Source organism: Anolis sagrei, chromosome Y, assembly GCF_037176765.1.
Source record: "Anolis sagrei isolate rAnoSag1 chromosome Y, rAnoSag1.mat, whole genome shotgun sequence".
NCBI classification, from domain to species: Eukaryota; Metazoa; Chordata; class Lepidosauria; order Squamata; family Dactyloidae; genus Anolis; species Anolis sagrei.
In genome coordinates this window covers 68,723,440-68,749,040 of record NC_090035.1, presented here as the reverse complement: position 1 = coordinate 68,749,040, position 25,601 = coordinate 68,723,440, and the positions used below count along the sequence as shown (strand labels likewise).

General features: G+C 42.3%; 1 protein-coding gene across 1 annotated transcript; it reads left to right on the top strand.

Moving 5' to 3' along the window:
* Positions 1 to 981: 981 nt before the first annotated feature.
* On the top strand, positions 982 to 24,382 carry LOC132780173 (phospholipase A2 inhibitor and Ly6/PLAUR domain-containing protein-like). Its single transcript, XM_067461852.1, has 5 exons — positions 982 to 1,230; positions 11,882 to 11,995; positions 13,794 to 13,937; positions 18,637 to 18,774; positions 20,543 to 24,382. Exons 1-5 carry the CDS (start codon positions 1,032 to 1,034, stop codon positions 20,746 to 20,748), a joined length of 801 nt encoding a protein of 266 aa, XP_067317953.1. The 5' UTR covers positions 982 to 1,031; the 3' UTR covers positions 20,749 to 24,382.
* The last annotated feature ends 1,219 nt before the right edge of the window (positions 24,383 to 25,601 follow it).

The window sequence follows — 25,601 nt, the reverse complement described above, 5'->3', positions numbered from 1 at the left end:
AGCAAGCTGGATATCCATCTGTCAGGAGGGTTTTCATTGGGTGTTTCTGTATGGCTAGGAATTTGGTCTGGGTGGCCCTGCCAACTTTATGGTTCTATGAAGTATGTTGATTGCTTTTCCATACCTCCTGATGGTGAGCCATGTCTCCTTCAGTTGCACCTTTCTTTTTTCATGTCAGGAGCGACTTGAGAAACTGCAAGTCACTTCCGGTGTGAGAGAATTGGCTGTCTGCAAGGACGTTGCCCAGGGGATGCCCGGATGTTTTGATCTCTTACCATCCTTGTGGGAGGCTTCTCTCACAAGGAGCTGGAGCTGACAGAGGGAGCTCATCCTTGGATTCGAACCTGTGACCTGTCGGCCTTCAGTCCTGCTGGCACAAGGGTTTAACTCATTGCGCCACCGGGTTCTCCTTTATAGTTTATAGTTGCATCTATAAACTGCCATGTCAGGTTTCATTTATATATTATTTAATTATTTAAAACATTTATATTCCGCCCTTCTCACCCCGAAGGGGACTCAAGCTGGAGCACAGCACATATATGGAAAACATTCAGTGCCGGGACACAAATTCTTATATACATACATAAACATTAAAAACATTTATCAAAATATTAAAACACACCATTTAAAACCATCCTAGACATCCATGTCAAATCTAATTGGCCTGGTAATCTTTCCTATTGCTGCTTTATTGCCCTGTCCGGAAAGCTTGGTCCCACAGCCAAGTTCTTACCATCCTTCTAAAGGACAGGAGAGAGGGGGCCGACCATAGGATTATGTTGCACTAAGGAGAAAGGGATGAACTGCCAAATGTTCTCATTGTGTTTGTTGCTCAACTGGCACTAAATTGGCACTAGTTGCAGAAAAGTGTCTTTAGAAAGTGTGTTCTGGGAAGTAACTGGCTGGCCTCTTTTAGAATCTTGTGGATGCTTCTATCTGTATTTGGAAGGGGGGGGGGTTCTTTCCTACCATCTCCTTTTTTTAAAATTTCTGAGTGAATATAACTGTGCCAAGTGTACTGTCCTTTTTTGATGTCTCCTCCCATTTCAAGAAACAAGCTAGCCAGGGCTTTCCCCTTCATCTTCCAAAAACATCTCAACAACTTCAGAGAGCCAGAAACGTCGCTGTGTTCAAGGCTGGTAAAGCAGCTCTGGTCCAGTTTCCCGATGTCTTTTGGAATGACGCCCCTCTCCTTTGCCACCTGTCTCATTGCCACTTGCATAGCTTTGGGTGAGTAGGAGAGGCTGGGGGAGATTCCTGAAACTCCTGGTTTTCCTGATACCTTGCTACAAATGATGTCAACATCCTTTTCCCTGCATTTCTTTCCCTATAGTGTGGGCTGAAGCCCTTGGAAATGAATGCATAAAGATTTCCATTTATATTGGCATGCTGTTGGATGGGTGCGATATGAAGAATTTTGTTGTGTTCTGTGAAGTGTGATGATTGGTGAAGCTTAGCTGTTGAATAATTTCTATCTTCTCCGGGCTGAGATGACTGGTAGATCAAAATAGTCTTTCTGGGTGAAGCTCAAATGAAAAAACAAGTTGTTGATGCAATTTACAGAATTATTAATTCAGGATTTACTGTCTTATTAAGTATTTACTGGTATTTTAATGAAGTTGGACCCTACTTTACTTGACATGGCTCGATGCTATAGGATCATGGGACCTGCAGTCTTTAGCTTTCTCGTCCAAAGGGTTCTGGTGCCTCACCAAATTGCATACAGTAGTATTCCATAGCATGGAGCCATGGTAGTTAAAGTGTTGTCAAACTGCATTACTTCTACAGTGTAGATGCACTAAATTACACAAAGAGGAGTCACTGCCCCACCAACGTGGGAGGTAATCTTCTAGATACACTACATGGCCTGCTTACCCAGTGTTTTAAAATTTTAACTTTGCAACTCATCCTACCCACTATGATTACTGTAATTTTATATTGTTTGGTGTATTCATTTACTGTATATATTCAAATATAAGCCTAGTTTTTCAGCCCTTTTTTTTAGGCTGAAAAAGACCCCCTCGGCTTATACTTGAGTCAAGGTTATTTCTTATTTTACTCCTATTATTGTTATTGTTATTATTATTATTTCATTTATTATTTTATTCTATTTAGTATTATTATTATTACATTTATCATTTTACTCTATCATTATACATTTATTATTTTACTGTATAATTGTTATTGCTGCATTCATTATTTTACTCTTTTTATTATTATTGTTATTATTACATTTGTTATGTTACTCTATTATTATTTTATTACATTTATTATTTTACTCTCTTTATTATTATTGGAAGGATACGTAAGCACATTTACATTGAAGAAGGTAAATAATCATTTAATCAGAGTTGGACAGTCTTATCTTAAATTATCATTTTTGTAAATATTCGAAAATATATAACCTACTGATTCCTCAATTAATGTAATTTAATTGGTATCTATTTTTATTTTGCAATTTATCAGTAGCTGCTGCATTTCCCACCCTTGGCTTATACTTGAGTCAATCTGTTTTCTCAGTTTTTTGTGGTAAAATTAGGTGCCTTGGTTTATATTCGGGTCGGCTTATACTTGAGTATATACGGTATATTGTTTTGTATTTTATTTTTTATTTCATTGTATTTTACTGTTTGTATTTATGTTGTATATTTGCTTTGCTGTACTGTTGGGCTTGGCCTCATGTAAACCACCCCGAGTCCCCTTGAGGAGATGGTGGTGGGGTATAAATAAGGGATCATCATCATCATCAACAACAGAGTTCACTCTTTAAACATTTTGAATGCACCACTCAGGAACCACACTAGATTTTGGAATTAGTGCATGCTCTGATGAGAATAAGAGAGCCTCTGTCCTCATGGTTAAAATGGAACAGAGAAGTTGGAAAAGGAACATGAAGAGGAGGAGGAAAAACAAAACCTGACACTTGTTTAGAAATGTTGTCCTTATTATTGTTGAAGGCTTTCATGGCCGGAATCACTGGGTTGTTGTAGGTTTTTTCGGGCTATATGGCCATGGTCTAGAGGCATTCTCTCCTGACGTTTCGCCTGCATCTATGGCAAGCATCCTCAGAGGTAGTGAGGCCATATAGCCCGAAAAAACCTACAACAACCCAGTTGTCCTTATTTGCTGTCATGTTCACTTCAACTTATGTTGACTCTATGGCACTCTATTTTTAACTTCCATGTTCAGGACTTGCATAATCAGGGCGGTGGCATCCTCGGTAGAGTCTATCCATCGGTGTTATGATCTTTCTCCTTTCTTACTACCATCACCTTTACCTAGCTAGCATTGTCATCTCTTCCAATGAATCATTTGTTTCATGATATGTCTCAGTTTAATCATGTTGGCTGACAGAGAAAGTTCAGGCTTGATTTGCTGTCTGATCCATTTGTTTGTGTCTGTGTTAGTCCACGACATCCATAGAATCGAATAACTAAAGCAGTGTTTCTCAACCTTCCTAATCCTGCAACCCCTTCATACAGTTCCTCATGTTGTGGTGACCCCAACCATACAATTACTTTCGTTGCTACTTCATAACTGTAATTTTGCTACTGTTATGAATTGTAATATAAATATTTATTTATTTATTCAAAACATTTATATTCCGCCCTTCTCACCCCGCAAGGGACTCAGGGCGGAGCACAACATATATATGGCACTCAATGCCGGGACATCTTTATAAATAAAAATATAATGTTCGTTTGCGGGATTAACAGTACTCAAAAACCACTGGATGAATTGACACCAAATTTGGACACAGTACACCTAACAGTCCAATGTATATCCTTCACTCAAAATATTGATTTTGTCATTTGGGAGTTGTTGCTGGGATTTATAGTTCACCTACAAAGTGCATTCTGAACCCCACCAACGATGGAACTGAACCAAACTTGGCACACAGTTCTCCCATGACCAACAGAAAATACTGGTAGGGTTTGGTGGGCAGTGTCCTTTGGTTTTGGAGTTGTAGTTCACCTCCATCCAGAGATCACTGTGGGCTCAAACAATGATGGATCTGGACCAAACTCTACACGAAGACTCAATAAGCCCAAATGTGAACACTGGTGGAGTTTGGAGAAAATAGAATCTTGACATTTGGGAGTTCTAGTAAAACTATAAATATACACAAATTTTAAAATCACTTATATCTACTTTAAAAGCAGTTGCTTAAAAACCATCTTATGACACCATTCTATTATTGCCTCATTGCACTTGGTAGCAAAACCAGGTCTTAACCATCCTTCTGAAGGACAGGAAGGAGAGGGCTGATCTAATATTGCCAGGAAGGGAGTTCCATAGTCAGGGAGGAAACACTGAGAAGGCCCTGTCTCTCATCTCCGCCAAACACACACACACACACACACACACACACATATATCTGATATGCATTTAAATATCTGATATTTATTGATTGATTTTATTTATTTATGACATTTATATGCCGTCCTTCTCACCCCAAAGGGGACTCAGAGCGGCTTACAAGATATATATACATACAATATATTATATTATTAGAACAGTACAATATCAGTATTATATATTACTATATTGTACTATATCATCACTATATTGTACTATATCATTATATTGTATGAACCAGTGCGTACCTTGAGATCTTCTGGGGAGGCACTGCTCTCTCCCCCCCCCCCCCATCTCATGCACGGTTGATGGGGATGAGGGGGAGAGCCTTCTTGGTGATGGCCCCCCAGCTCTGGAATTCCCTCCTTAGGGAGATCAGACAGGTTCCCACCTTGTCCTCCTTTCGTAGTCAACTAAAAACCTGGATGTTTCGATGTGCTTTTGACTAAGCAGCTCACCAGTAACTTTCTTGTCCCTACTTGAAGTTCCGCACTTTACACCGGCCAGCATTTTACATTGGCATATGTCCTACCTCAACAAGTGCTTGACAGTATTTCCTGCCCATTTTACTGTATTGTTGCACTTTCCTGCACTCCTGCAAAAATGTATTATACTCATTTATTTTGTACCTCAGCTATGTTTCTTTCAGCCATATTATTTTTATATTGCTTTCAATTGTGTTGTTATTTGTTTATCTGTTATTTTAATTGGTTAAAGTGTTTTACATGTTGTGTTTTAATTGTAATCTTGGGCATGTCCTTGTAAGCCACCCCAAGTCCCCTAGGGGAGATGGTTGGCGGGGTATAAAAATAAAGTTATATTATTATTAGTAGTAGTAGTAGTAATATTACATGTAATATAAAATATATAATTATAATATTGTATTAGTATTAGTATTATATTGTATTACATTATAATACTATAAATATTATATGTATATACAATATATTATATTACATTATAGTAGAAACTGAAGAAAAGAAAACTGAAAACCTGGCTATTTGAACAGGCGTTTGGATAGGCAGTGCAATGAATATAAGAAAACGGAATTACGGATGACGAGCTGGATCATGATTCTAGTTATGAGATGTTAATGAGTTGTTCATTGATGTGTAATTACTTAGTATTTGTTGTTCATTCGTTCAGTCGTCTCCGACTCTTCGTGACCTCATGGACCAGCCCACGCCAGAGCTCCCTGTTGGCCGTTACCACCCCCAGCTCCCTCAAGGTCAGTCCAGTCACTTCAAGGATGCCATCCATCCATCTTGCCCTTGGTCGGCCCCTCTTCCTTTTGCCTTCCACTTTCCCCAGCATAATTGTCTTCTCTAGGCTTTCCTGTCTCCTCATGATGTGGCCAAAGTACTTCAACTTTGTCTCTAGTATCTTTCCCTCCAGTGAGCAGTTGGGCTTTATTTCCTGGAGGATGGACTGGTTGGATCTTCTCGCAGTCCAAGGCACTCTCAGCACTTTCCTCCAACACCACAGCTCAAAAGCATCGATCTTCCTTCGCTCAGCCTTCCCTAAGGTCCAGCTCTCACATCCGTAGGTTACTACAGGGAATACCATGGCTTTGACTAGGCCGATCTTTGTTGCCAGTCTGATGTCTCTACTCTTCACTATTTTATCGAGACTGGACATTGCTCTCCTCCCAAGAAGTAAGCGTCTTCTGATTTCCTGGCCACAGTCTGCATCTGCAGTAATCTTTGCACCTAGAAATACAAAGTCTGTCACGGCCTCCACGGTTTCTCCCTCTATTTTCCAGTTGTCAATCATTCTTGTTGCCATAATCTTGGTTTTTTTGACGTTTAGCTGCAACCCGGCTTTTGCGCATAATTACTTAGTATATTATGGTGTTAATTGTTAATTGTTTTTAAATAGTTGTATGATGTTAGCATTGAATTTTTGCTCCTGTTGTTAAACGCGTTGAGTCGCCTACGGGCTGAGAAACTGCGGTATACAAATAAAGTAAAATAAATAAATAAATAAATAAATATTATTAGCATAGCACAGGAGACAAGATTGAACTGTCTCCTGCCCCCCCCCCCCTTTACTCTGGCCCACAGCAGCAGTTGGTACTGGGGGAGGGCTCCCCAACTGATGGCATATGCAGGAGACAAGATGGAACTGTCCCCTGGCCCCTTCACTCTTCTCTGATATGTAGGATGTATTTTCATTCACTGGATCAAATTGGGCAAAAATATCCAATACACCCAAATCTGAGTACTGGTGGGGTTGCGTGGGGATTGATTTTGTCATTTGGGAGTTGTAGTTGCTAGGATTTACAGTTCACCTACAATCAAAGAGCATTCTGAACTCCATTGATGATAGAATTGAACCAAATTTGGCACACAGAGCTCCCATGACCAACAGAAAATACTGGAAAGGTTTGGTGGGCATTGATCTTGAGTTCTAGAGTTGAAGTTCACTTAAATCCAGAGAGCAGAAAGAGGGCTTTTGGTGGGAGGATTCACCGTCAGCTTCCCAAAAGGAAGAGAAGGACAGACAGAGAGATCTTCAGCCTTCTCTGCCAAAGAGGTTCCTAAGACCATCAGAAATATGTGATTTCTGATTATCTTTGGCAACCCCTCTGAACCCCCCCCCCCTCACAACCCCCCAGGGGTCTAAAACCCCAGGTTGAGAAACACTGAGCTGAAGGGTGTGGTGGCAGATCAACCAACTGCCTGACGGATGGTAAAAGGACTAGATGAGGACAAAGCCTGTAAATAGCTAACTCTTCTTTGATGAAATCTCTGCCCAGCTCAACATCTTTCCCAAACAACCATAATCATAGAGTTCCTCCTAACATCAAAAATAGTGCTGGAGTTTTCAAAATGGCCGGCACCCAATAATTGTATTGCTAAGAAACTATTGGAGGACATTATCAGTGTTAGTATTCAACAAATAACAATAGAGATAAGCTTATAACCCAGAGGAGGCCCTAGTTAATTTTCAACGGTAAGCAAACAGTATTTTGCCCCTCCCCCCCCCCCCCCAAATCACTGATATATATTTTTTCTGTTCGTCGTGGGAGTTCTGTGTGCCATATTTGGTTCAATTCCATCATTGGTGGAGTTCAGAATGCTCTTTGATTGTAGGTGAACTATACATCCCAGTAACTACAACTCACATATGTCAAGGTCTATTTTCCTCCAAGAGCGCCTCAAGAGTGCCCCTGGGCAAAATCAACTATACTGCAAGTGCTTACTTTGTGTAATGGGTTGAGCCGCCCCTGCTTATACCATAGAAATAGTACAAGTAGAGCAACTGGGCAACGGAGACATTGAAAACCACATGTTCCCTCCCACCTCCTTTCAATAATTATGTGTTTTTGTTGTGTAGTATATTTAGTTATTTGGAGTAAGACTTCTAAGTACAGTCAGTCCTCCACATTTGTGGGTTTAGGGACCTCATCATATTGATGCCCCCCCCCCTCTTTTGGTCCGTTTCACCGGGAATCACCAGTGAAACGCAAGGCGTGTGCAGTGCTTCACAGCACCCGGCGCACCCACTCTTCTTTTCCCATCAGACAGTGGGGCTGACTGCATATTGATTCTATTTATTTTGCTACGATGGAACCTTTCCTTCTAGGTTGTGAATAACATTGCATTATGTTTAGCAAATGAATTAAATAGAAGGAGTGTGTGGGTGACTGGAATCTACCCCTCCCCCCCCCCCCAAAAAAAAAACAAAGGAAAAGAGAAGGAAGGAAACTGGGAAGTGTGACTTCTTTGCTGACTGATGTGGAGTGTTGCAAAACGAACTGAACAGCAGGAAAACTAGGACAGCACCCATGGGGGGTATTTCGTTCTTAACTGAGCCAGCATAGAACTGCATTTCACATTTGTTTCCCTGCTTGCTTGGCTGGTCTTGCTTGTCACAGAACTGTCTCTGCTCCCATCAGACAGGGGAAAGGGTGGCAATGCGCCTTGCCGTGTTGCATTTTCCTGCATCAGGCGGGGGGGGGGGGGGAGATGACTGACAGAGCTATCCAAAACTCGATTTACCTTTTGTTGTTGGCGAGTTATCATAACTATATAATATATATATTATTTACAGTATTTATATTCCAGCCTTCTCACCCCGCAGGGGACTCAGGACAGATCACAATGCAGATACACATGGCAAACATACTATGCCATAGACACATAACATATACTTACTTACTTAGGCAATCCCTCGTTTTCCAAGGAGGATTGTCTTCCAGTATTCTTGTGGGTCCGTATGTGGCTGTGGAACCCTATTCTTGCTCTGCATCTTCTTCCGCAGTGCGGGCATTGGTTTCCAGGTGGAAGGCTATCTCGGTTGGGATTGGCTTGACGCGCCTTCCTCTTGGCACACTTCTCTCTTTCGCCCTCCATTCGTGCCTCTTCAAATTCTGCAGCACTGCTGGTCACAGCTGACCTCCTGCTGGAGCGGTCAAGGGCCAGGGCTTCCCAGTTCTCAGTGTCTATGCCAGAATTTTTAAGGTTGGCTTTGAGCTCATCTTTAAATCTCTTTTCCTGTCCACCAACATTCTGTTTTCCGTTCTTGAGTTCAGAGTAGAGCAGCTGCTTTGGGAGACGGTGATCGGGCATCCGGAGAACGTGGCCGGCCCAGCGGAGTTGATGGCAGAGGACCATCGCTTCAATGCTGGTGGTCTTTGCTTCTTCCAGCACGCTGATGTTTGTCCGCCTGTCTTCCCAAGAGATTTGCAGGATTTTCCGGAGGCAGCGTTGATGGAATCATTCCAGGAGTTGCATGTGACTTCTGTAGACAGTTTACATCTCACAGGCATATAGCAGGGTTGGGAGGACAATAGCTTTATACACACAACATATATAGACAGACACACAGAGGCTATTTAACTTTTACGGTTTCACGAAGGTATGCTTTTTTAATTCCAGCCACCGGGGGAGCTGTCGCTTCACCATCCACTTGTGACACTGATGGAGTACTTCCTCATTCTTTTGCACACTGCTGGAGAGTTTTATGGCATCGTAAATTAGTTAAATTAGCCTCCACGCATAAGCGGTACCTAAATTTCCTACTTGACAGATGCAACTGTCTTTTGAGCTGCAAAGGTCGACGGCAAGCTAGATAAATGGTCGAGAGCTTACTCCGACCCAGGCTGGCTTTGAACTCATGACCTTTCAGTCAGTAGTGATTTTAATGCAGATGACTCCCAAGCAGCTGCACCACAACTCAGTCATGCAATGCTTCCTTGCCACTTTGGCCATCAGTGGAGCAGAGCCACGGCTGTATCATGTGATGGTGCTTGGCAGGCTCTGTGGTCAAAGAAGAGCAAGGGGCCGTAAACCCCTTGTGTGATGAGGTGGTAACTTTGAACATTTGGTAGCAGCATAAATTGAGCTCCTGATAACATAGAGTCTAAAGACCTCATGGCATGGACTTTCAGCAACTTCAAGGACTAGCTTATTATTATTATTATTATTATTATTTTGCATGAGCTTGGGTTTTGCTCAGGCAACCTGAGACAGAGAGAATAACAACACACATGAGCAGTTACATAGTTGTGGAAGTGGGATTGAAGGGTAATATAGTATGGGAATATTGAAATTGCAACCCTGGCTATAAACCTTGAAAGAATTGTGTAAAGCGACACTGATCTCTTGAGCATCTTTGAGTCAGAATATTCTTCTGACCCAAAAGTCAGCTACCTTAAGATCCTTATTTTGTAAGATGTACATCAGCAATTAATGGACTAAGGCTGGATCTGGCTACTAAGGCCCCATCTACACTGCCATATAATCCAGTATCTGATCATAGATTATCTGCTTTGAACTGGATTATATACTGCATATAATCCAGTTCAAAGCAGATAATCTGGGAATAGAAACTGGAATATATGGCAGTGTAGATGGGGCCTTAGTAGCCAGATTCTACAAGGGTTGAATGAAAAGTAATGCCTCCATCTTTGCTACTTGGGTTTTCATGGGAATATTTTAATAAATCAAACACGGAAATAATCCTTAGAATGTGCTCTTTAACTACCATTATTCACTTTTCCACATAATCACCAGACAATTGGATACATTTCGGCCAATGATGAACAGGTTTTCTGAAGCTGTCATGGAAGAAGTCAACATTCTGTTTCCGCAACCAGCATCAGCATCCTGGGTACCCATTGTGCACAAATCTTCCGATAGCCAAGCAAAGCAATAATGTGACCCACATGTTCTTGTGAAATGCTGATTATGCTTGAAATTTCTCTCTGAGTGATACGACGATTGTCCTGAATCAATCTATCAACCTTTTGCTTGTGAAACTCAGTGGTTGCTGTCACAGGACGTCCAACTCTTTGTTTGTCATGCAAGTCAGATGTTCCTACTTCAACATCTTTAAACTTACTCGCTCAATGATGCACAATACTCATATCAACACAATCACCATAAACAGCTTACATTCTCTGATAAATATCCTTTGGGGTGACACTTTCTCAGGGCTGTAGCCAGAAAACATTTTCGGGGTGGGGTTGAATATTTGGGGGGGGGGGTTAGAAAATTTCAGGGGTGGGGTTGAAACCTGCCTCTTAGCTCATGCTGAAGCAAAGAGCACAGCAGGGGCAGAGCAGCCTTCAATAGCCTGCATCTCCGCCCCTGTCAACCACCTCCACCAAGTCTGGCCTCCTTAATGAGAGCATTCAACCCGCCCCCCAACTTGGTTGCTTCACTACATCGGCTATTGCTGCAAGTAAGGACAGTGAGAATAAATTGTTGATATTTGCTTGAGATAGTGCTTGCAGTTCTGGAGGGACTCTTAATTTTTTGCGTCTCATAGACTTAGCATGGAGATTTGGTTAACCAGTTAAAATTCATGAGTAAACCAGGTTTATTTTTTTAACCTGAAAAATTTCGGGGGGGGGGGTGAACCCCTAACCCCCCCCCCCCCCCCCCCCCCGGCTACAGGCCTGCACCTTCTGCTCTCAAGAATTCAATGACTGCACATCGCTTAAGTCGCATTGACCGACTGTCGGTGCAGGGTTCCATACTTCACACTTTAACAACACAACTGTTCAATACTAAGACTTCCTGCTAAAATGGAACTGTAGAGGAGAATCTACTGAACAAGCCAGTACCTGCTGCATACCAGTACTGCAATCTGTTGAGGAGTTACGAAGGTGGAGGCATTACTTTTCATTCAGCACTCATAAGATCCCGTACTAACAGAACTATGCATTAACAATAACATGTGATGGTTTTATTCTGCAGCCCACATTGGTTTCCATTATTGTTAGCGGTGGCTCCAGTTCTCTCATCTCCTGAAGTACTTGAAGATGAAGCCTCATTCTTATTGCTACACTTGAAGTCTCTGTTTGAACCCTAGAAGTGAGAGGTAGAAGTAGGGCATACCAGATTTCCAGATTTCTCAAGTCTTGGATCTACTTTTTTGGTCCTCTGGATGAGAAGGAAGAATCTCAGGGAGAGAGGTTTGAAAATTATGTGTGTGTTTCTGTGTCTCTAAGTTATTATATAGAAATAATAATAAATAAGTGATACTGATGTTGCTTTTCCTTTGTTTTTAGGAGCGTCTTTGGAATGTGAGGAATGCATGGCCTTAGGGAGGAATTGTCATGGGAATAAAATAACATGCCCCCCTGAGAAAGATTCCTGCGGCATCATTTCTATGGATACCATGGGTAAGTGGGAAAGAGTTGAAGGAGAGGATGAGTAAGAATTTCATTGCTACTTCATTTTGGTTAAAAAATCACCGGTTTCCAAGGACTATAATATGCCATCTAACTTGTGATGTAAACAACCTGATGTTTAGAAAATGTATTTATTTATTATTTACTGTATTGAATACCCCGCTCTTCTCAACCCTGTAGAGGACTCAAGGAGGCTTACAACAACAAATAGATGCCAAAAACACACATAATAAAAACATAAGTATTAAAACAATTGTTAAAACATAATAAATCCTTAAAACCAATTATTTAAAATCATGCAATCTAATATCGTATTCCATGGCCCTTTCAATTTGTTGTTGCCATATTTCAGCTCTATACGGTTCTGGCCCAGCTTACTTGTGCGAACGCATACACCCCTACGTCCCATCTTGTAATCTAAGATCATCTGGGGAGGCCCTGCTCTCGCTCCCGTCAATTGCGCAAATGCGTCTGGCGGGGACGAGAGACAGGGCCTTTTCGGCGGTGGCCCCTCGCCTATGGAACACATTCCCAAATGAGGTAAGATCTGCTCCCTCCCTCCTGGCTTTCAGAAATAAATTAAAATCATGGCTTTGGGACCAGGCCTTCGGACAGTAGATGTTTGTAGAATTTAAAGGACATGGACTAGAATGACAATACTAGTGTATTGAATATAGGAACATGGAACAACGGATTATGAGATTGGATCTTGATTCTACCTATGAGACGCTAATGAGATGTTATAGTTATGTTTAACTGATAGTTTATTATATCATTGTTTTTAACTGTTTTAAACTCTTTTTGTGATGTTGAGCATTGAATTTTGCTATTGTTAACCGCTTTGAGTCGCCCAAGGGCTGAGAAAAGCGGTATATAAATGAAGTAAATAAAATAAATATATTTTCTTATTGTACTGATAGATTACTCATTGAATGCTTGGTTGAATAACCACTTTTTAGCCTTTTCTAAAGGTTAGGAGGGAGGGGACTGATCTAATTTAGCTCAGAAGAGAGTTCCATAGCCGAGGGGCCACCACTGAAAAGGCCCTGTCTCTCATCCCCACCAACCATGCCTGCAAAGGAGCTGGGATCAAGAGCAGAGCCTCCCTAATCTCCTTGTCGGCTCATGGAAGAAGATATGTTCATACAGGTAAACTGGTCCAGAACCATTTATAGCTTTATAGGATAAAGCCAGCACTTTGAATTGTGCTTGGTAGCAGACTGTCAGCCAGTGGAGCTGACACAACAGGAGGGATATCCTCTCTCTGTATGCCACTTCAGTGAGCAGCCTGGCTGCTGCCCGTTGGACTGAAGCTTCCGAACAGTCTTCAAAGGCAACCCCACATAGAATGCATTGCAGTAGTCTATCCGGATGGCATCCTTGAAGTGACTGGCTTGACCTTGAAGGAGCTGGGGGTGGTGATGGCCGACAGGGAGCTCTGGCGTGGGTTGGTTCATGAGGTCACAAAGAGTCAGATCCGACTGAACGAATGAACAACAACAATCAGGATGTAACGTGAGCATGGACCACTGCGATCAAGTCTGGCTTTCCAAGGTACAGGCACAACTGGACACATGTTTTAGTTGTGCAAAAGCTCTCCTGTTTCCTTTGGAAATGTTTGTGGGGTGGGGAGATCCTGATAGTGATGTATGTGTGGCCAAGTGTGGCTTTATATGCCCTCTTTTTTGAAAAAGGTAAAAGGAGTTATTTTCTAGCACCAAATGCACATAGTTGTAAGTGGTGTACTTCATCTACATCAACTGTCTTGTCTGCTTTTTTACTCTTCCAGGACAAACTGCCGTCATGAAGACTTGTGTCCCATCCAAAATGTGTAACCAAGGCCTTGCTTCTCTCAGCATGGGCAAAGCAGGAGTAAGCAGAACTAACGGAATGTGCTGCACCGGGGATGACTGCAAAAAGGCCCCACCACCTTGTATGTGATTCCAATTCCACCCCTTTTCCTCTTAGACTTTTTCCCAGCTCTTCATCACTGTTGTCATTGTGTGTCTTCAAGCCATTTCCAACTTTAAAGTGAACTACTTATGGGTTTCTTCTTGGAGGGACTTGTTTAGAGGAGACTTACCCATGCCATCCTCTTAGGCTGTAAGGATATGATTCCATAACCAAGCCAGGATTTCCATGGTGAAATCAGAATTGTAACCCTAGTGTCCAGAGTCCAAGGAGTATAGAAGTAATGCAGCTAGACACCGCTTTAACTGTCATGGCTCAATGTTATGGAACTCTAGAAGCTGTAGTTTTGCAAGGTCTTTAGACTTCCTTTCCAAAGAGGGCTGGTGCCTCACCAAACTACAACTCCCAACATTCCATATCATATCCACATAGTTAATGTGGTGTCAAACTGCATTGATTCTACAGTGCAGATGCACCCCTAGTCCAACTCTTAAACTACTACATCACATTGACTCTCATCTTCATCTTTTTATCCTCAGCTTTAAAAAGTATACAGTCATTTAGACTGGTACCAAAGATAAGTCTTGTTCTAATTATATTTTTTATAAAACAACCACTACTTTTCTTGCCTTGCCTTGCCCTATATATGTCTTCAAGAACTGTGGTCTAGGGAGCAGTCATCCATGTAGCATACAGGGTAGCTTTTTGAGTATGTTCTACAAACCCCTGCATGGTGTACATTTTTAAGTATATAGTGGGAGTTGAAACTGGAATTTCTTCAACTGAGGCAAGTGGAAAATAAACAAGAGCACAAGGCATTCATTATCCTTAGTTCACACCCTCAGCTGAACTTTCCCCTCAAAATAGCCCTGAACCTCAATATTACGTGCGGATTCAGCATTTTTATGATTGGCTCCTTCTCTCTGCTCACTGGGTGGGCAGATTACTAAATAGTATCAGTCAGAATCACAGAAATGATTGCAGAGCAAAGGAAGTTGCATAGGAGGAGAAATTAAACTTAGGACTTATCTGCACAGGCATTTACTTTTAATTAGGCGATCCCTCGTTGGACGACTAAGATGGTCTTCCTTGATTACTATGTTTGTGGGTTTGTAGGTGGCTGTGGAGCCCTATTCTTGACCCGCATCTTCTCCCACAGTGAAGGCATTGGTTTCCAGGTGGAAGGCGGTCCCGGTCGGGGTTGGCTTGATGCGCCTTCCTCCTGGCACGTTTCTCTCTTTCACCCTCCACTCGTGCCTCCTCGAATTCTGCAGCACTGCTGGTCACAGCTGACCTCCAGCTGGAGCGCTCAAGGGCCAGGGCTTCCCAGTTCTCAGTGTCTATGCCAGAGTTTTTAAGGTTGGCTTTGAGGCCATCTTTAAATCTCTTTTCCTGCCCACCAACATTCTGTTTTCCGTTCTTAAGTTCATAGTAGAGCAACTGCTTTGGGAGACGGTGGTCAGGCATCCGGACAACGTGGCCGGTCCAGCGGTGTTGATGGCAGAGGACCATTGCTTCAATGCTGGTGGTCTTTGCTTCTTCCAGGACACTGACGTTTGTCCGCTTGTCTTCCCAAGATATTTGCAGGATTTTCCGGAGGCAGCGCTGATGGAATTGTTCCAGGAGTTGCATGTGACGTCTGTAGACAGTCCACGTTTCGCAGGCATAGAGCAGGGTTGGGAGGACAATAGCTTTATAGACAAGCACCTTGGTATCCCTACGGATGTCCTGGTCCTCAAACACTCTCTGCTTCATTCGGGAAAATGCTGCACTCGCAGAGCTCAGGCGGTATTGTATTTCGGTGTCGATGTTGACTTTGGTGGAGAGGTGGCTGCCAAGGTAGCGGAAATGGTCAACATTTTCTAATGTTACACCATTAAGTTGTATCTCTGGCATTGGAGGGAGATTGGCTGGTGACTGCTGGAAGAGCACTTTGATTTTCTCAATGTTCAATGACAGGCCAAGCTTCTCATATGCTTCCTGGGATAAAGGTACTGTCTGGACGGGCCCCAATGCAGAATATTCCACTGCATGCAGAATCCAGTCGAGTGGCCTTTTGCAGCTGACAGATGATATTTTTGTCAGCGCTGATTGTTTTTAAGTGCAGGCCAAAGTCTTTAGACACTGCACCCAGTGTGCAGATCACCACTGGGACACCTTTACTGCCTTATGCTAGAGTCTTTGTAATTCTATCTTTAAATCCTCATATTATGTTAACTTTTCCAGTTGCTTCTCATCAATCCTACTGTTGCCTGGGATTGCAACATCAGAGATCTATACTTGTTTTATTTCTACAATTGAGAAATCAAGAGTATTATGATCCAAAACTCTGTCAGTCTGAATTCAGAAGTGCCAGAGTAGTTTGACGTGTTAACCCCCCCCCCCCCCAAATTGGGTGTGATTATGATGATGATAACAATTACTGGATATTCTATGAGGACATCAACAGAGGCACCAGTGCAACCAGAAAGATGTGGTGATTGGCCCCTTTCTTCATGGCCTCATGGACATCTCTGCTGATGAGTGGAGTTCTGCAGCCCTCTGGTAAAGGCAATAACAACACAGAGAGTAAAGGATCTCTCTTGTGGAATGATGTGACCTTGGCATAGCTGGAGCATAGAGACTCCAACCCATATCTTCAGCAGGTTTGGAAGTGTATATGTGGCTGCCTCCCAGGACGGTCTAAACCTGTGGGTCCCTAGATGTTTTGGCCTGGAACTCCCAGAAATCCTCACAGCTGGTAAACTAGCTGGGATTTCTGTGAGTTGTAGGCCAAAACACCTGGGGACCCATAGGTTGAGAACCACTTGTCTAGGCCATTTAAACTCTGGATCTACCCTGGATTTACCAACCGGTGTAGGCTTGATCTTGGACAATGATAGACTTCCCTTGAACTCTTCTCCAACTTGCTTTTTTTTTTTTTTTTGTCGTGTCAGGAGTGACTTGAGAAACTGCAAGTTGCTTCTGGTGTGAGAGAATTGGCCGTCTGCAATGACGAACTGCTCATGACCAATTGAAAGAGTAGGGTATGGAGTTTGATTACCGCTAGATGCCTCTTCTAGCTTCTAACCATCTCCTAGCCTCAGAGATTTGCAAGAACACAACACACACCGGCTTATGTTGCGGGGTCACCATCTTGCAAACAACTGAGGCTATAGGGGTGGTTTCTGGGAGAGGCATCAAGTGGCAATCATTTGCACCTCTATGTCCCACTCTGTCAAGGGGTAAGGATGTCATTCATGGATGGTTCATGGTTTCAGAGACATGGCAATTTCAAATCTTTTTGAAACATGCTGTATTTTTAGGCTAACATTCTAAGTTATAGCACTAACCTGGGGTCACATAACTTTAATTGTTCTGTATTCACTAAATGTTCATAGTTAGAGATGTGGCACTGTTGTCATGGTCATAAATGCCCTCTTGAACCTACTTTACTAGCTAACAGCTGCATCGGACAAAGAAGGTCTATTCAGCTGGAGGAGGTTTCTTACTCTCTCCTGCTGGTGAATGAAGTTGTGACAATCAGAAACAGAACTCGCCCTAATTAGACTACAGTTCTTGTACCAATTCCTTTTCGCTCAAGCCAAGTGGACAGGCCATCATATAATGGCATTTTCCCAAACATTCTTTATGCTCAGGCATAAAGGTAAAATAGTTGGCACAGGCTGAATTAAATAGGTGGGTTTATAGACAGTATGTCGTGTATATTATCAGTATGGGACAAAATACCTTAGCGTTGTTGAAGGCTTTCATGGTGGGAATCACTGAGTTGCTGTGAGTTTTCCAGGCTATATGGCCATGTTCCAGAAGCATTCTCTCCTGACGTTTCACCCACATCTATGGCTGGCATCATCAGAGGTTGTGAGGTTTGTTGGAAACGAGGCAAGTGAGGTTTATATATCTGTGGACAAGAGAATTTACATATCAAGCAGACAAGAGTTATTTCTCCAACGCTGGACATTCCACAAATATTTATTTATTTATTTTTACAGTATTTATATTCCGCCCTTCTCACCCCGCAGGGGACTCAGGGCGGATTACAATGTACATATACATGGCAAACATTCAATGCCATAGACACACAACATATATAGACAGACACACAGAGGCTATTTAATATTCCAGCTTTTTCATTAGGGTATTCTGGTCATCAGGGGAGCTGTTGCTTCACCGTCCATTTGTGGCACTGATGAAGTACTTTCTCATTCTTTGCATGCTTGCTGGAGATTTTTATGGAGTTGTAAATTAACCTCCCTGCATAAGTGGTACCTAAAATTTCTACTTGACAGATGCAGCTGTCTTTCGGGCTGCAAATGTCGACATCAAGCTACACAAATTAGTCGGACGCTCACTCCGACACAGGCTGGCTTTGAACTCATGACCTTTAGATCAGTAGTGATCTTAATGCAGTTGACTCCCAGCCAGTCGCAAATACATAAACCTCGCTTGCCTAGTTTCCAACAGACCCCACAACCTCTGAGGATGCCTGCTATAGATGTGGGTGAAACGTCAGAAGAGAATGCTTCTGGAACATGGCCATACAGCCCCCAAAACTCATAGGAGAGAATGCTTCTGGAATATGGTCATACAGTCAAGAAAATTAACCACTCAAAATAGCTAAATGTTACCAAGAAGTATATGATATATGCAAGCTGTTTTCCTCAATCAACTTTGCAACACTGTTCCTCTTCCAAATCTTGTGTGACTCACATGTCTTGCAGTGCCACCCAGAAACACCACTTTGAATGGGAAATCATGTCCGGCTTGCCATGCTTTGAATGCGGAGTGCCAGGAGGAGATCGTTAAATGTACTGGGGATGAAAACAAATGCTTCTCGCTGTCTGGGATTACCTCTGCAGGTAAGGATTCATATATGCAAATGCTCATATCCAGGCCTGGATGCAAAGGCTAGGAAGCCTGCACCCATCACCCCAAAGCACCAGAGCCTACAGGTACAGGCTTTGGGCCTATTCACCCGGGCTTGGCAGGGCCTGCAGCTAAGCACCGAGTAAGGAGCGCTCCTTACTTGACACTTGGCTACAGGCCCTACCAGGCTTGGGCATGTAGGCCCAAAGCCTGCATCCGTAGGCCCAGTGCTTTGTGTCTATGGGTGAAGTCCCCCCCGCCCCCAAATGTAAACTTAATAAAAACAGAAAACAAATATCCGATCTCCCAATTTTGGGAAGCTCAGACGAAAATGGATTGGGGGCCCAACCGAAAGCCGAACACGAAATGGATCAAGCTAAGTCCCAAATGCACAAGTCTAATTCATAGTACCTGCATTGTTACAATGATGGCCCTGTTGCCAAAATCACAATTGCCCCACTGATTTACTTCACATGCAAGAGATAGGTAAGTTGCAGTTAGGGGATGCTTCCAGCTTCCTCTTGCTATCCAGATCAGAAGCAGGACCTCCCTTCTGCTATTCAGATCTAAAGCAGGACCTTTGTTGCAATTCCTTGCCAGCCTTGTAGGAGCAAAGAAACCAAAATGTCCCGTCCCCCCAAAAGGCAAAAGCCCCCTTTCTAATAGGGAGGGCAAGGCTGGACACCATGAAAGTTGAATCTTTTAAACTGCAAAAAAACCCCTATTTATTGCATGACCATAACTATGATATTTTACTGATTGTATGTTTTTATGGTTGTAAACCGGGCTGAGTCCCTCTAAGAGGTGAGAAGCTCGGTATAGAAAACTTTGAAATAAATATAAGAAAACTTTGAAATAAATAGCAATAACAACAAACAAGCATATAGGAATGCAATCAAAGGATTTGTCGCCACCCCCAATGGTGCTGCAGAGCTTTTACCTCTTTGGCAGTAAATGGAATATACATTTTCATTAGTTCCCAAAGACAAATCATGTCATTGGTCTAAGCTAGCTATACAGTTGTTCATTAGTTGTTTATGATTTTTATTGACATTATAGCACATGCGGGATCCTAATAATGACCCAACTATGGCACAACTATAGTCTATTGTTCTCTGACCATGACTGTATCGTATCTGTTAGTCTGTTGCAAACATGGCTCCAGAACAACTGGAAAACTTGGGGGTTCTAAACTAGCCACTAGCTAGCCGATTTTGTTTGGATGTACTGTTATCCTTGAATAGTAACTTTTTCTTTGGAGCATTGATTTCTCAAACAACATAGCATTTTCTGTAAACCTAGGCCTACTGCAGAAATAGGATAATATGGCAGTAAATCAGGATGTATGGGCATTGGGAAAAGCTCTGAAAATTCCATTTTTAAAACCATGTCCATGTTTAAAACCATAGCATCACAGGCTGGTAGAACAGTAGTGGGGTCAAAACATCATCTGCTGATGCTCCAATTACTAGCAGAATGGTCCTCCTTCTGCTCAGGTAAGGCCCAGTAAAGAAGAGTTATTGGGGGGGGGGGGGGGGGGAGGCTGGACTAGGAGACATTACATAGTTATGCATCTGAGGTAGTTATGGACCTAAGTGTGCATATAGAATTCTGACATATTCTTACTTTATTAGCAAAAGGCTTGTAGATTGACATGGCTCTACAGACATGGCTCTTTGAGTAGCCCTGCTTCATCCTGTAGGGCAAAGTTCTTTCCCCCTCTGGATTAACCCTTTTCCCTCTTTCTTGTTTTCTATTCAGGAGCCGTTAGTGCAAAAGTCACCATGAAGGGCTGTGGAAATGAGGTTATGTGTTATGAAGCATCGCAGAAAAGCTCATCTTTTTCAGGGATCAGTTTAGTTCATGACTCTAGCTGTACTGATGGGGCACCCACCAACATTGCAACTCTTTTTGGACTCCTCTTCCCTGTCCTTACTGGGCTATTGTTTGGGAAATTGCTTGTTTAATGGTTTTCCCAGCACTGTTTTCTTTCTTTCTTTCTTTCTTTCTCTCTCTCTCTCTCTCTCTCTCTCTCTCTCGATCACTCATTCTTTGTGTGTGTGTTTAAGGATGACAATAGTTCTTTAAATGTTGGGAAACTCTGAGGAGGAGAATATTTGTAGTTCAGGACTTATTCTGTTAAAAAGGGAGATTTTTTTTGCACAGAAATCAGCAACACAAAAATGTTGTTTTCTGCACAAACACACACTCAAACACTTCGTCGAAGTAAGTCCCCATTCTTCCATTAGCCTCATATTCCAAAGAATGCTGGTGCCTCACCAAACTACAACTTCCAAGATTCCTAGCATGGAGGCATGGTAGCTAAAGTATCAAATCACATTAATTGTACAGGACAGATGCACTATTAGTTATAATTTGTATGTGCAATTGCAACTCTTCAAGCAACCACCAGTGCTCAGCAATGGGATGTTGGCAGCTACTTGTCTGACTCCAAGCTCCTCGGTAGCGAAGGATTCTGAGCTTTTGCTGGGGCTATGCACACATGTCCAAGTTTTGTGTACAATGATGCTATCAAGAGAAAAGTACACCTACTGGAAGGATGCTTTGTCTCACTCACTTCTAATTACTGTGAAGTTAAGCTGGATAAACTGTGGACTCTGTAGCCTAAGGGCCCTTCCACACAGCCATGTAACCCAGAATATCAATGCAGAATAACTCACAACATCTACTTTGAATTGGATTATCTTAGTCCACACTGCCATATATCCCATTTCAAAGCAGATAATCTAGGATTTGATTCAGCTGTGTGAGAGGGGCCTGAGAAATCCGAGGTCATCATTGGTGGTCAGGAATATTTATCAAGAGAATGGAAGATCGCTTAGGATTTTTGCAGTCCAAGGTCAAGAGTTGTTAGTTGCAATCCCAGGCATCTCCTTAAACAGAGTTGTAAAACTACCCACAAAGCAATCACAAGACCAAAACACAATAGAAGACTCCAAACAATATGTTTTTTAGCAGGGTTTTTACCAGAAAGTAGTCAGAGCTCACAAACCAGAGGTTTTCATGCTTGTGCAACTTCCCAGCTGTTCTTGTTTTTTGATATGGCCCTCTGCCAAGTTCATTTTGATTCCTACCACACATTGAGTCTCAATGGGAGAGTCTAGGCCAGGTGCTTCTGCTTCTCCTCCTCCTCCTCCTGTCCTCAGCCCCCTTCTGTTTCCCAGAAAGGTCAGACTCATAACATAATGAGAAACCAAATCCAACAACGCCTCTTACAACATTACTGTTTGAGGCCCCTCCCACACAGCTGTATAAAATCCACATTGAACTGGATTGAAATGTGGTCTCAGATCATCCAGTTCAAAGCAGATATTGTGGGTTATCTGCCTTGATATGGCTGTTTGGAAAGACCCTGAGTTATGTGTACCTTCAAGTCATTATATTGTCATCTAGAAGTTTTCTTGGCAAGATTTGTTTTGGGGAAGTTTGCTTTTGCCTTCCTCTAAGGCAGAGAGATTGTAACTTGCCCAAGCTCACCCAGGCTGCTTCTATGGCTGAGTGGGGATTCAAATCTGGGTATCCAGAGTTGTAATCCAATGCTGTCAATGGCTGCATGGAAACAGACATTCCAGAAGGTGTTGCTTGTTACCTGGTTGTATTACAAGCAATATGTGCTGAATTTTCCTCTTTTATATAGCCAGACATCCTCTCCATTTTTCAGTTTGGCAACCCCATGCTGCCTCCCTGAAGTAGTATTTATTACTCATTTTCTAGCTGTGATGTGAGTAAAGTTGCTGGTCAGGACTCAGGCACTTCCAGACAGCACTAAATCATGAGTTTTAAACAGAGGCAAAAAATCCCGTGACCATCTCGAGATTTCTGCCTTTTTTCCCAGACTTGATGCTCTGTAGTGAGATTTAGAGGCTCCCAAAATGGCTGCCACAGGACTTACGATGGAAACTGGCATTTTTAAAAAAGAAAAAAACTTTAGATGTGGATATGCGGAGAATCATTGCAGTGAATCACCGCAAAAGTTCCGTTCTTTGTCCTGGCCAGAGAAAATGTGCCCTCCACATGTTCCATAAAGTTTCTAGCACACAAACAAAGTTTTTGCATTCTAGTCAACTTTCACATTCTTTGTTCCTACCAGCCAATCAGGAACAAACATCTAAAACCTGGGAACAATTCTAGATAAAAAATCCTGTGATTTCCGATTGCAGAGACATACAGAAATTCGAAGGTGCAGATATTTGGCTCAAAACTGTGATATTCCCGCACCTGGAAATCTTGTGTTTTTTGCCTTTTGTAGTGATTGCGTCCGTGTTTACAGGATATGGCATCTGGCCACCCTCCTGTTTGCTATGGAAGCTCCTGGGATAAAGGTACTGTCTGGATGGGCCGTCAGAAGCATCCTAGGCCCTGATACATCAGAGCCAAAACCTATAGTCTAGAGTTTATCTTGTTTATGTCAGAAGAGGTGGGCCTTAGCAATGTCATGATGCTCAGAGCACATGAGGATGAGCAGGAGGAGGAGAATAAAAGCCAACCCCAAGAAAGCTTTCCAAGTTCCACATTAAACAGGAAAAAACCATATATCCCCACTCAGTTGTTTTATCACCTTTGTGAGGCACTTCTTTTAACAGCACATAGGAGTAGTGATCAAAAGAACAGTTTACAGCCTTCTTTGAACTGAAAAATATCTACAGAAATAAACTACAAGCAGCAGTGCCTACTATAGTGGGTTACACAGTAGAATCTGTATGCAATTTCCAATGCACTGTTCTTGCCCTGAGATTTCACTCCAACAACCCAGAGCCAGAGAAAAGGGACCGGATTCTGAGATCTGGGCATCTTAGGAGTGAGTGAAGAGGCAAGTGATGTTTGCCTTGGACACTCCCACACTGATCATGCCAGCTGAGACACAGAAAGGGGACAGCCACTCTTCTCAGGGGACAAAAAAGAGGCCTTGCTCTTATAAAGGACTCTTCATAGAAATGTTATAAAGCACTAGGTTATGTGCTGAAAGGAAACTCCTTTCTTGCTTTTTATTTTCGTATTTCATATTTGGTCTTGACTCACTAAACTGAATTCTTCCTCATGAGCAAATTATTGACCTAATATGGACCTCTCCCTTCTTGAAGCAACTTTAGAGTAAATGCAAAATACATTCTGACCTGTTCAAGAACCAATTTAGATAGGTATGAGTCCAAGATGACAATTGGATCATGTCAGATTAAGAACCACTAGCCTAAGACAACTATATTCAGTGCATATGAAATGATCTGAATAATATGCAATCATTATCCAGTGCATAATGCTGCCAAATGCTTCATAATCTTCTGAACCATTTCTTATTACTGGTCAACTGATGTTTGCAATTTCTTCAGTGCAGCATATTATGTGCATTTTAGTCCAATGATGAAAGCTATCTGGAAAATATCAAGTAACATATTATGAACATACACAACAGATAAATTCTTTGTATACAGTATGATCAGGGTAACTGTTACGATTTTTGCTCTACAACAAATTTTATGTGCTGCATGTTTTTTGCACTCCTATTGAATAGACCATTTTAATGTACACATATCCAATGATGTTCTGGAATGATAAAATAATAAATAAACAATATCAATCATTGCTGTTGCCTATGGGTGTTTGATATTTATGTTAATGAATATTTGCACAAGGGAATGTTTTGACAAATTGTTCAGGTCTCAACTGATGGAAAAAAGACTACTTCAACATTGGATACATGACATTTCTTAGAAGTAAAGCTACTGGTTGGCTAGCAAAGGATTACCACTTTGATTTAAACCTCCTGATTTTTTATTTATTTATTTATTTGTCGTGTCAGGAGCGACTTGAGAAACTACAAGTCGCTTCTGGTGTGAGAGAATTGGCCATCTGCAAGGACGTTGCCCAGGGGACGCCCGGATGTTTTGATGTTTTATCATCCTTGTGGGAGGCTTCTCTCATGTCCCCGCATGAGGAGCTGGAGGTGATAGAGGGAGCTCATCCGTGCTCTCCCCGGATTTGAACCTGTGACCTGTTGGACTTCAGTCCTGCCGGCACAGGGGTTTAACCCTCTGCGCCACCGGGGGCTCCTGATAATGGAAAAGGACATCAAGGCTAAGATTTTACATTGCTGTGAGCATAGCATAAGCAACCATCAACGGAGTTAAATCCCACTTGCATTATGCCATCCTCATGCTGGATAGCACAGTAGTGCACCTTATGTGAATCACTGCTAAACATGCACAACTGACATTTTGTTGCACAATTGCACTGAATGATGGGATGCACAATGGTTCTGTGTTGGGCCTCTGCACACTTTGCAGTTGGACCTCAGACCTCCTTCCTGAAAGATCAGAAACCCATTTTGAATCATCTTCACTCTGTCAGGAGCTGATTTCTGCTGTTCCTGGTGACATCATAAATCTTCTGAATGACATCTTGAGGGCAGCTTCAAAATTTATGAATAGACTCTTTCCAATGGGAAAGTTGCAAACTGAGGAGGGAGTGGGGCAGATATATCAGTGGAAAACCAAGGTGTTGAATGAAATAGCCATAAACATCTTTCTATAGCTGTAGAGATCTGAGCAATAAAAGCCAATTCCAAATGAACCTTTTGTGAGTTAGATTCTGGTTAGATTCTGCAGGGACTGACACACTCTGCCCAACGTACAATGGAAAACATTCTAGGCATGGATCTATGCTTCCATCTTTCTCAGAGGGAGAAAGAAGTATGTTAGAAAAGACTGTTTATTGGACATGCACATGCACAATGAGGTCACTGCCAAGAGTATCAATCATTTTTTTAAAAAAAATTACATATGGGAAGTGTCCTTGGATCAAA